Source organism: Euwallacea similis, chromosome 11 (assembly GCF_039881205.1).
Source record: "Euwallacea similis isolate ESF13 chromosome 11, ESF131.1, whole genome shotgun sequence".
In the NCBI taxonomy this organism is placed as follows: domain Eukaryota; kingdom Metazoa; phylum Arthropoda; class Insecta; order Coleoptera; family Curculionidae; genus Euwallacea; species Euwallacea similis.
In genome coordinates this window covers 956,901-969,773 of record NC_089619.1, presented here as the reverse complement: position 1 = coordinate 969,773, position 12,873 = coordinate 956,901, and the positions used below count along the sequence as shown (strand labels likewise).

At 36.3% G+C, this 12,873-nt stretch overlaps 1 protein-coding gene and 1 long non-coding RNA gene across 4 annotated transcripts in view; both read right to left on the bottom strand.

Annotated features, from left to right (window-relative positions):
- LOC136412328 (potassium voltage-gated channel protein Shab-like) overlaps positions 1-12,873 on the bottom strand; it is a 38,848-nt gene that overhangs the window by 1,840 nt on the left and 24,135 nt on the right. For all 3 annotated transcript variants that reach the window (XM_066395371.1, XM_066395369.1, XM_066395370.1), the window contains 6 exons: positions 4,480-5,326; positions 1,230-1,387; positions 1,008-1,169; positions 849-944; positions 552-800; positions 10-499 (listed from right to left, as the gene is read on the bottom strand). In XM_066395371.1, the coding sequence (XP_066251468.1) occupies positions 10-499; positions 552-800; positions 849-944; positions 1,008-1,169; positions 1,230-1,387; positions 4,480-5,326 (2,002 nt within the window). The remainder of the gene's footprint in view (positions 1-9; positions 500-551; positions 801-848; positions 945-1,007; positions 1,170-1,229; positions 1,388-4,479; positions 5,327-12,873) is intronic.
- On the bottom strand, positions 2,111-4,473 carry LOC136412329 (uncharacterized). Its single transcript, XR_010752396.1, has 2 exons — positions 4,272-4,473; positions 2,111-2,317 (listed from the first exon to the last, which is right to left on the bottom strand). It is a non-coding gene; the product is annotated as an uncharacterized lncRNA (long non-coding RNA).

Below are 12,873 nucleotides of genomic sequence, written 5' to 3'. Positions count from 1 at the left end.
TATCAAGACCTGATCTTGGACTCCCAGGACTATCTCCAAAAAGGTGATGGTTAAGTATCCTAGCGGCCGAAGCCAATCCCCTTCCAGGCCTGCTTTTCTTCTCCAGACTGTCTTGGGAGCTTCTCTGGGTCTCCCCTGACCGGGCCGGTGGTCTTGGTAGCTGGAAGAATCCGCCTTCCCGTGAGGAGTTCTTTCGGAGCTGGAATCTGGTCTTCGGCTTTCTGGGGGCAGGGGACCCATCCAGACTGCTTCTGCTCCCTCTGTCTCCTACATTTTGCAGCGGACGGAAGCCCACTTTCTCCTCGAGGGGGGTGCTACCCAAACTTCTTAAGCCAGTGTCTCCGCTGGTCGATTTTTTCACTGCGGAGGTTTTTTGGTTTTGAGAGGGCACGGGCGGAATTGCGGGGCTGTTTTCTAGGGACTTATCTAGCGGATTTACGTAGAGGTTGCTGTCCATGTTTAAGAGGGTTGAGTCTAGGATTTCAGCGGTGAGGTCAGCCTAAAACGCGGGACAATGCTGCTATAGGATGTGACCTCTGGTTTAAAAGTACCTGGGAGTTTGATGGGAAGGTAGTACAAGTGGCGAAGGTGTCCGAACTATCCATGCTAGCCAAGTCGCCACCGTTGGTTCTAGTAGTTACCACGGCGTTTTCTTCCGCATACTGTTCGAAATATAGTTGAGCTTCTTTATTCGCCAACGCCTCCATTTCCATGGCTCTCATCTCCATACACACTGGCTGTCTGAAATCGCTAGTGCCGAAGGGCATTAAGTTCTCCGCGTCCACAAAGTCCTTATAATCCTGATAGAGAAAGAAGTAGTGTGAAGCGAAATCTCCAATGTAACTTACTTTAGTGTTGCAGAAGCAGCACTCAAACTCGCTGGGAAACTCCTCAATTTTTTCCTGGTTTTTTTTCTGACTATCTGAGGCTTTGCTACCAGCCTGCTATGGGTGATGAAAATAATGTAGGAAAGTTGAATAAGGAAATCAATGATTTTTTTCGCTTACAGAAGGTGATATGTAACTGGCGACTGGCGATCCAGGAATAAGCTGAGTTTCGTCCTGTGCTAAAGGTGCCATCATCGACCTCTCTTCATCCAAAGAGGTAGAAGCACTAAAGTCCAGGAGTTTGCGACGATGAGATGCGGGGGAGCAGGGAGGAGGTGGACCCTATAAAAGTGGAAAGTGTTGGTGAGGTGTTGGTAGTGTGGAAGGAGGTGGCGAAGCTACCTCGTTGGTGGGAAGACAAGGAGTCATGGAAGAATTGTTGCGATTTCTACTGGGAAAATGGTCGAAGTTCTTATAGCAGCCGGGTTGAGTAGGGATGCGACCCGTTAGAGAGTCGCCTTCACTGTTGCCGTCTGTATGTGATATACTCGGATTGTGACCTAGGTATACATGAGAGTGGGAGATTATTTTTGTGGCATTCGTTGCAGAAAATAATCACAACATTACAGAGATTACTAATAACAATCTACTAATCAATAGTGGAGTATACCTACCTTTGGAGGCCATACTTTGAACACTTGCAAGGAGTTCTAAAACCTATTATTCCTATACAGCTTGTTTACCCAAACTAATTTAAATTAAAATTGCAATTAGTTATTTGAAATCTTTTTATTCTAGAGAGGGTCTGTTTAACCACATAACGACATCTGTTGTTCAAACAGCACATCTGAGGTTACAATATGCTCTTAGAAAAAATATTGTTCCTAGCTATCGCGTACTTGCCACTTTGCGTCCCGCTCAACCGCAATTCCGTGCGGGAAAGTATCACTTTCAACACTTATTTGGAAAATAACTATTTCCTGCTACTGTCACAATATGGCAATTTTTAATCTAAAGATGAGTGTTTTTTTTTAAACTCTTATAATAAATCATAGTTTCTATCTCACTGAGCGAATTTCTATCCTCTCAACAAGAATGATGTTGTGCTTAAGTGCTTAGTGCAAACGAGACCGTAACAGTCAAGACATCGTCGCTCTAGGGCTTAGAGGACAATCTCTTTCCACTAAATTGTGTAATATAGGAAAGGCGTGATATGGTTAAATTATTGCAGAACTTGGGCCACAATTTCAAGTCCCCTCTTCTCTGGCAGTTATATAAGCAAATGATCATAAAAAAACTTTATTTACAAACTAAAGTTTCAGCATTCACACCAGATAACATTTCACAACTTGGCAACTTTATTGTCAATAACAGGTAAGCTCAGGTATCGATAAGTAGCAGCTTCTGGTAAGAGCTTCTTTTGGAGGAGGGTCGAAATCATCAGTGCTTTTCTGTCGCTTCGTTACCGGCAATAAGGGCACACTTGTCACCTGTGGAAGAACATCTTTGTGATGATCACCAGCACCTTCATGCACTGTAGTGTTCAGCGTTTAGTTAGTTAGATGTGACGCATTTGACGATCTCTATTATTATCCAGGATTGTTAATTTAAGCTGTATTAATAGTTAGGACCTAACTTCAATTTTTTACATACACGTATGATGTTAACCATGGTGGAAATGATTGTGAGAGACCAAGAGTCAATATTCATCAGGTCGATTGGTATACTTATTAGCCGAACAAATTTTAAAATACACAGTGACATTGAATACGTAACACTACATAAAAATAAAAAAGTTCCAATATATTTTTGTTGTCGAAATTCCATGAATTTTCCAAATACTGGGTGTTAAAATTTCGATAAAACACTACAGCCTGTTAAAACCGTAATATGCTGTAAAATGACACTTTACAGCCTGTCCAATAAAAATTCACATTTTGTTAGCAGAAGAAAATAGTTATTTACGTTACAAGACAGGAAAATAGTGTTTTGCCGGGAGAGTCAAGGAGCTAGCGAGCTCCGCAAAAAAATTTCGAGAGCATGACGTTAATTTTTATACGATTAACTTAAAAAAATAGGATGCTCACTTGATATGTAAAATGGGTCGTTATTTCTTGTCGTATAGAGTTAGAGCCAGAAAGTTATTGTATAAGTAATATGAAAAATGTAGAAATATGAAGATGTAGAATTAACTGCTACGCATGTTTTAAAATTATATGAAAGTATACATGGTGTCAAAAAAGTGTAACATTCCTAAAGTATGTTCTTTATATACCGTTAATATTATTATTCTCTTATATTCCATTTCTGATTCTGCTCAATTCCTATGAGATTACAATATATTCAATTTTTACGTTTTTCACAATTTAAGGGGATATGACTTACACATTATATGGAATAGGGACAAGTGCTTTTTATTTTTCAATATTAGTTTTCAAAGATCTATCATCTTGTGAAATAACAGATTTTTATGTAATAACTGTATAATCTAAAGTTTTAAGAGATGATTTTTTCATTGATATCATTTTTTAAATGTTTTGTAAATTGTTTTTTATAGTTTATGGCCGTGCCGGCTTGCGAGCGAGTCTATAAATAAATGAGTCCAATAAAACCCCATTATGTACGCTTTATATACAACGCTTTATGTCCGCAATCATATTAATCTGCGAATAATTAAACTTTTAAATAAAAATTAAAACATATTCGAAATACATTAATCATCTGTTAAGAGAAATTTATGTCTGTCAATATAGTTAGTCATTAGTTCCACAATAAACACATTATATTATCTGTTTTATTTGACTATTTACTACTTTGTTGTACTAGGACTGTAATGTATCATTTCATGGCTGCGAAAGAGTGTTATAAATAGCCTTTAATAAACAAATCAGATATTTCACAAATGTTCAAAAATATTCGTTATTTTGGAAACTTCAATATTCCGTGGTTTAATAGAATTTAATAATTAATGCAATTAATTAATGGAACAAATAATTAAAAGTAAAGGAAAAAATAACGAAAAAGAAGACAGAGATTTAGGATACTTTATAGGAATGACGTAAAATCCCCCATAGAAGACAAGCCGGCAATAATATTGAGGGTAGCGACTTTATTTAAGACACCCCGTATATTTTTTTATACCTAACATTTTAAATGTGCGCCGCAGTGTGTTCTCCAGCTTCAGGTTTAACTTTTCGGTCTAATTCTTGCGTTAAACAGATACCGACCAATTCGAGACCGATAGGACACCCTGTATATGTTTGTCCAGTAGTTCATTTCCTGTTTATTTCCCGTGTGGTAGAGGTGCAACATAGCAATTTAGTGCAGTACCATGGCACTTTCAAAGACGTTTAGTAAGTTAGTTTAAATTAGTTTGAGTTAGACGATCATTCCTACACATTTGTCAAATAGTGCAAAACATGTTCCATGCATGGATTAAATTACTTGGATGATAAATTTTCCCTTTGTGTCGTTCAAGACGGCTACGTATCACGTTTTACGCTTGAGGAACTCCCATGCAACTTAATCAACCAGATTAAACTGCCTCGCTAATGTATTAAAGGAAATGTTCTACAGGTACAATTCTGAAGCGAAAGTTCGATTTTTCCTTTAATAGATTGATGCAGAATGTTGATTTAAATGTGGTACCCACCTGTGTCGACGATCACATCAATAAGGTCCATACTCTTGGCGAAGGCGTCCCTCAAGTTGATATGATGGAAGGACACGATGCTGCCCTCCCGCTTGGCCCGCTCCAACGCTTCCCTCCTCTTCAGGGCCTTTTCCCTTCTCATTTGGTTCTTATAAAACTCGGCGAAATTGTTAACGATTATAGGAATGGGTAACGCAATCACCAGCACCCCGCAAATACAGCACACGCTCCCTATTACTTTGCCCAGCGGCGTCGTGGGGTAGATATCCCCATAACCCACCGTGGTCATCGTGATGCCCGCCCACCAAAACGTCTCCGGTATCGAAATGAACTTTGTGCCGGGCTCTTCTTTTTCCGCGAAATAAGCGAGGCTTGAAAATATCAGCACCCCCATGGCGAGAAAAAGCATAAGGAGCCCCAGCTCCTTGTAAGAGTTCCTCAGGGTGAACCCCAACGACTGGAGGCCGGTCGAGTGCCGGGCTAGTTTGAGTATCCTTAAGATTCGCATTATCCTAAACACTTGCACTACCCGCCTGACGTCTTGGAACTGATCGGTAGCGTTCTTATTCGTTTCGAGTAAAAACAGGGACACGAAATAAGGCAGTATGGCTAATAAGTCTATGATATTCAGACCCCCCTTGAAAAATTTCCATTTGTTGGGGGACGCACTGAACCGGAATATGTACTCCAACGAGAACCACGTTATGCACACCGCCTCCACCATGGCCAGTTGGGGGTTGTCTTGGGGATTGCCCTTCTCATCATATACTTGCATGCTGGGGATGGTATTTAGGGTCAACGCGATCGTGGACAGTACGATAAACAATATGGAAACGATGGCTATTACCTGCAATACAATGTGGCAGTGACAAATGGGTTCGGAATGCCACATAGCACAGCGACATACAGACAATTAGAATTTCCCAAAACGGGCACAAATCTCTCGAAAATATCCATTAGATTATATGTCACATATTGTCGTGAATTAAATCATTTTCAAAGGTTCAGATATACAGAGCGCACACGAACGCCCGGTATTAAAAACCTCATCAAGGAAGTAATTACTTTATTAAAAATTCTTGAAATCCAAGGACAGATTAAATTTTGTAAATACACGACTGCGGTCGTAAAAGCCGCAGCGCTCGAATGCTGCTTCTAAGAACTGGACCGTCCACCCTACCAGTCCTGACCTGGCCCCCAGTGATTATTTTCTTTTCTCAAATTAAAATTTGACCTGCATGGCAGGAAATTTTCCAATGATGAAGAGGGCAAATCAGCAGTTTTAGGAGATTTTAACACCAAAATTTCTAATTATTTTTTTAAAGACTTGGAAATTTTAATTAGTCGGTCGACGTTGATATTGAAAATAAAATATTCTGCTACCCTTAAAAGTATCTTGGGACGGAAACTTACAGGGTGAGTGGCACATACAAGATAGTAGTCGTACATGCAATAGATCAAATTCCAACCTTAAACCTCAAAATTTTCTAATATTTAATTCTTTTCTGTTAGTTAGAGATTAAAAAAAAAAATATTGTGTTTATTTCGCGAAATATAGTCAAGGGCGATAGGTTTTTATCAGAAATTCTTGCGATAAAATATTTGCTGGAAAAACAATAGTTTTTATAATTTTTTGCTAGTCAAACCGAAACTCGTACACTGCGGATTTTTAGCTAATAAATATGGTTTTATTCGACTGTGTAAATTCAAATTTACCTTATTACAATCCAGTGAAGTTTTAACGAAATTACAAATGTAATAATTAACATCTTTAGAACAATGGGACGTCGGAGAGGAAAAACAAGTTGAGCAGAGAAAGAGATAGAGAGTTAGCGATTCACCATCATAAATGAGGAAAATCATACTGGGAAATTGGGAAAATGATTAATGCACCATACATCACAATGTAAAGTATTATAAAACGTTATATTCATGACAATGAGATAAAAAATTAAGTGGGGAAATCTTCAAGGAAAATTTTTTGTTAAGTACGATATACGTTGGATTCTATGCAAAACTGCAGAAAATTTAAAATCGTCTGCTCCAAAATTAACAGAATTGATAGAAATCGAATTAAAGCAGATAGCTATGTCCCGGATAATTAGAAATTTATTACATAAAAACAATTTTCATGATAAATTGGCACGAAAGAAGTCGTGCATAAGAGAGCAAGGCAAATAGAATTAAATGTTTTCAATTTGCTTAAGAACACAGAGACAAAGATGTTTCACTTTGGGACAAGACGATATTCGCTGACAAAAGAAAATTCAACATTCTTGGTTGTGATGGAGTAACTAGAGCATGGAAAAACCTAACGAAGCACTAAAAACTAAGAATTTGCGAATATCACACAAAACACACTGAAGGCTTCTTAATGGCATGGAGTTGCAGGTCCGCCAAAGACCCTGGCAACCTATATTTTATTAATGGCATTATGCGCCAAAATGCTTATCATGACTCCTTAAAACAAAATTTTAAACAAGGTACTGAGAAGTTACGAATAAAGGATCATTTTGTTTATTACTAAGACAATGATCCCAAACAGGAGGCAACAAAATTAACACCTGGCTGTTATACAGGGCGAATCGTAACGACACGGAGTAGATGGAGGGTATCTCGAAATATGACGATGTGTTCAAGTTTTTTCTACGGTTAATAGTTGAGGAGATATTGACCTCCAAAGGTAGCTTGTAAATGTGTAAAAAAGGGCATATTTCAGCTATGCGTCGCCACAACGTAACTGAATTTGATTTTTTTTTTCATTCTTATCAGCATTTTTAGGGGAGAGTGAGATAATCGCGGACGGCGAGTAATGGCAGACGCGCCACTGTAGCTGTGTTAGAAAAGAATGGAAGATATTCTCAGCGATATTATCGCAAGTTAAGTCACAACGTAGTCCGAACACTGAGTGATGAAGTCAAGTAAAGTAAGGTAAGGTAAGGTATATGAACGTGATTTTTTTCAACAATTTCATGTAATTTTAAAGTCAAATTTAATAGATATATAATATATTAGGTGTAACATAGAAATCCGGTGTTTTTTAAGTGAAGTAGTGTCTAATGCAGCAACGTTTGCAAGTACTTACCGCGTGCATCACGCGATTCTAACCTCAAATAAAAAAAGTTTTGCGGTTTTGTGTGTGTCGGTTAATGGCGAACGATTTGAGTGAGCTAATCTTGACCGTCCGTAATTACCCCTAAATAATAAAATTATTGTATTAATTTTTATTTATAATTTATGTCCAGCAGTCGACCGCGGTGGGTTTAGCAACTAGTTGCACATATTATTTTTATACTTACTCAAATATATGTACCTATTTCAGATGCCACGAAATTACCAGAGAAAGACGGAGAGGAAATACAAATTAGAAGACTTAGAAAGAGCCATTCAGGCTGTCGAGAATAAAACACCGTCATTAGGAAAAGCCGTTATTACTTAGTCTTTTCCAAAAATTACTGTACACGACTATCTCAAGAAGAAAGTTATAAAAGAACCAAAAACTGGAAGGAAAGCTGTATTTACTAATGAACAAGAAAGTGAATTAGAAGAATATGTCATAAAATACAGTAAATTATTTTATGGTTTAACCATAGAGATGGTGCGGAAACTAGCTTTCAAATTTGCTCAAGTAAATAATTTGAAGCATAATTTTGACAAAACATCCCAAATGGCAGGAAAAGAATGGTTCTATGGATTAAAAATAAAGGCACCCTAATATTTCGCTACGTAAGCCCGAGTCTACTTCTATCAATGGAATAACAGCTTTTAATGAGATGGAAGTGAAAATGTTCTTCAACAATTTGGAAGCCTTGCAAACAAAACATCACTTTGATGCTAATCATACTTACAATATTAACGAGACAAGCGTTTCTAATGTTCGAAAAAATTCAAAAATTTTAGCACAAAAAGGCCAGAAACAAGTTGGAGCAGAAGAAAGAAAGTAAGAAGACTGTAAGTACCGCTAAACAGAAGAAAGATGTGAAGAATCTTAAAGCATTTGCAAATGAAAACATTAAAATGAAGGAGTATTATTGCATAATTTGCAATGAAAACTATGAAGATCCTTTCAATGAAAATTGGATAAAATGCCATAAGTGTAATTTATGGGTCCACCAAAACTGCACGAGTGGTGCCAGCTCCTCAAAAGGATTTATCTGTGATTTGTGTACCAATTAGAATGTCCGTGATAACCCCACGAGCTCTAGGGTAATCTCGGCCACCAATGTTTTGTTTTTTTATTAGAATTTTATCTTATTTTGAAAATTTATTTACGTTAATTATGAGCATTTAAGAATGATTAATTTAATTAAACATTCCGTAAGAAATAGCATTCGTAACTTAATCTGATTTTGTTTTATTACAGTTCTCCTTTAAGTATTCGCAATTACCCCACCTTCCCCTAATTGGTAAAAATGTAAAATCGGAAGATGCTCAATAGGGGTTGGATTAGGGACAAGGTAAGATCTAAAAAAGTTATGATTTTTTTATCTGTGAAGTAACTAATAGACGGTCAACACCATCTAATAGCAAATTTAATTCTAAAATTTTAATGCTCCTTCAAAATTTGTCGAGAACCTCGTCATTTTTGATAAAATCGCAGTTTTGTGGAATAGAACCAAACCAAATTTAAAGGGATTTAAAGGGATTGCCAGTCAAAAACGATGCGGTCTTCGACTGGTAAGCTATTTGTAATTGGCCAAAGTCATGCAAGTAACAGATATGCTAAATGTGGCATTACATCAGCGCGATTCGGCTCAGGAATGGCTGGAAAGTTTTCATTTAGTGAGCAAGTTGATATGTTGTTAGTATTGGGGATTTTAGAGGGTAATTGTGGCGGGAGTGTTGAGGAACGGCAAAGAAGGTTTCCTAATCGTTTAATTCTATACCGGGAGACATTTTCCAACTGAAAGGAAGCCTCGAGAGATTGGCCCATTTTGCATAAGCAGTTTTGGAGGGTCGATCAGCAAGTACACCTTCGAAATGAAGAACAAATTTTACGGGGTATTGAAAATGATCCTCACACTAATACCTGATGTAATTCCACATTTAGGTTATCTTCCACTTGCATAACTTTGGCAAATTACAAATAGCTTACCAGCCAAAAACTGAATCACTTTCCTGTAATCCCTTTAAATTTGATTTGGTTCTATCTCACAAAACCGCAATTTGCTCAAAAATGATAAAATTTTCGACAAATTTTGAAGGGGAATAAGTTTTAGAATTAAATTCGCTGTTAAATGGTATTGTCCGTTTGTGAATTACTTCACAGATAAAAAAATCCCAACTCTTTTAGACCTTACCTTACCCCTAATCCAACCTCTATTGAGCATCGACCGATTTCACGTTTTTACCAATTCAAAACGTTGATAAGAATAAAACATGTTCCAAATTTGATTGCGTTGTGCTGACGCATAGCTGAAATATGTCGTTTTTTTGAACATTTACAAGCCACCTTTGGAAGTCAATATCTCCTCAACTATTAACCGTAGAAAACAATTCAACAAATCGTCATATTCCGAGGTCCCCTACACGCAGTTGCTCTATATCGGTTCCATTACGACTCTATATTTAGGGTGTCCCAATATTCCGTGTACAAAGTGGTCCAAATTCGAGGCGTATCATTGGGATCTCAGAAACTATAAGAGATACGAGGTCGCTTAAATTAGGGCAAAGTTGTGCAATTTAGTACCCAACAAAATGCTACTTCATATGTGGAAAAATTCCGAATACTTTCGGAGATATCCAGAAAAAATCGAAATTTTGCTATATCAATTTTATTTTTTCCTGACTTTATTTGAAAAAATATTCCAAAACAGATGTTACTTCATTATTGCCACTTTTTCTTCCCTACAAGATGGTGTTGTGAAATTTAAAATCCGACGTTTCATCTTTAAGCAACCATCATCAACTTAATTTTTTTAAATACGGACCTGGATTTTTTATCTTGTCTTTTATTACCTTTTGCCCTTCTTAGAACAATGACATATAACAATCACCAAGAAAATTAGTAGATATGATAAAAAAACACTCTTAAAAGGTACATATATCTAGCACTCTCCCACATCTTTTTTAACATAGGTTTGTCTTCCTTATGTTCATTGTTTTATTGAGAAATTATATACAATGAAAAATAAAAAATACAAAATAAAACAACATAAGGAAGACAAACCTATGTTAAAAAAGATGTGGGAGAGTGCTAGATATATGCACCTTTTAAGAGTGTTTTTTTATCATATCTACTAATTTTCTTGGTGATTGTTATATGTCATTGTTCTAAGAAGGGCAAAAGGTAATAAAAGACAAGATAAAAAATCCAGGTCCGTATTTAAAAAAATTAAGTTGATGATGGTTGCTTAAAGATGAAACGTCGGATTTTAAATTTCACAACACCATCTTGTAGGGAAGAAAAAGTGGCAATAATGAAGTAACATCTGTTTTGGAATATTTTTTCAAATAAAGTCAGGAAAAAATAAAATTGATATAGCAAAATTTCGATTTTTTCTGGATATCTCCGAAAGTATTCGGAATTTTTCCACATATGAAGTAGCATTTTGTTGGGTACTAAATTGCGCAACTTTGCCCTAATTTAAGCGACCTCGTATCTCTTATAGTTTCTGAGATCCCAATGATACGCCTCGAATTTAGACTACCCTGTACATAGAGTTACCGTAGATTCCTGAGATCAAAATATGACGGTTTAACCCTATATATTTTAATCCAAAAGTTAATAGTTACGGATTTACGGGGTGTCATAGTTGAATTTTGAAAATCAATTTTTAGCCATAATCATTAAACCGAACGGGAAAATGTCTTGAAATTTACTACTCGGGGGTTTTTCGGGATGGAGAATCTATATTTGCTAACAATTTTAAGTTTACTCATAGATGGCGCAGCATACAGTTTATGTTACTCATTTGAATGCTTGCTACTTTTTTTGCGTTACATTAATTCACTTTTTAATAGAATAGCGTATTGGCCTATTGTTTATGCTTAAAAAAGGTATATCTTAGTCATATCGCTATGAGCAAGCATTTCCGAGAAAAATGCATTTGAACTAGTGGATGTTCAATAATGACTTACTGTAATACTCGTGCACTTTCACGGCCATTGCCATTACAAAAATCAAATACTAACATCATGTCAGTTTGCTCATTAAATATGTATTTCCATGATAATTTAGCTATAAAACGCCAATGTAAAGGCACACTTGTTAATGAAAAGTTAAAATGTTTGGTATCTGTTACTATTACAGTAAATCATTATTGAACACCCACTAGTTCAAATGCATTTTTCTCGGAAATGCTTGCTCATAGCGATATGACTAAGGTATACCTTTTTTAAGCATAAACAATAGGCCAATACGCTATTCTATTAAAAAGTGAATTAACGTAACGCAAAAAAATGTAGCAAGTAATCAAATGAGTAACATAAGCCGTATGCTGCACCTTCTATGAGTAAACTTAAATTCGTTGGTAAATATGGATTTTCCATCTCAAAATACCCCCGAGTAAAAAATTTCAAGATATTTTCCCGTTCGGTTTAATAATTATGGTTAAAAATTGATTTTTAAAATTCAAATTTGACACCCCGTAGCTCTGTAACTATTAACTTTTGGATTAAGGTATATAGAGTTAATCCGTCATATTTTGATCTCAGAAATCTACGGTAACTCTGTGTAAACGGAATATTGGGACACCCTGTATAAGATGTCTCCGAAACAATGGTAGAAACGAACATAACCTCCGAAAAGGCCTTATTGCCAAATAGAATAAAAGAAAAAAAACAGACTGTTGCATCACAATGTTGAATATCACATTTGCCTTACGACAGCACTATAAAATTTAATTTGTACCTCCGACACTGACCGCGACTCGAGCCACTGTACTTTATTGTCTAATGACATGCTACGTCTTCGCAAAGGAAATTGAATTGCCTTTCAGCGCGTTCGCTCATCTACAAAGTGTTCTATTAAAAAACTCACTTAAAGCAGGTGCAGTGTCTAACCATAAAAGTGTTAATTTTATTCCACTTTGTCTAAGTGGGGCAACTTCGCGAATCTTTCCGAAATAATCTCCAAAATCTCTGATTTTTGTGAAATCAAATCGCGTTGTAACGATGGTTTCAGCAGGGTATTATTTTCAACAAAAATAATAACATTCATTAATATTTCAAAAACCGCTAGATACATAATTATAGGAATTATTCGGCAGTAGTTATAAAAAGAAAATAACGAACCCAGTAATGGAGAAATACTCAAAGTGTTTCATTTAATACATATATCGGGTCGGCTACTGCTTCTTTGTACAAGGTGCTCTCGGAACAATGTTATAAATAAATATTTCCAAAGAATTATTAGCAAAAACAGAATTTTTAATATTTGCACGTAACTGCAAC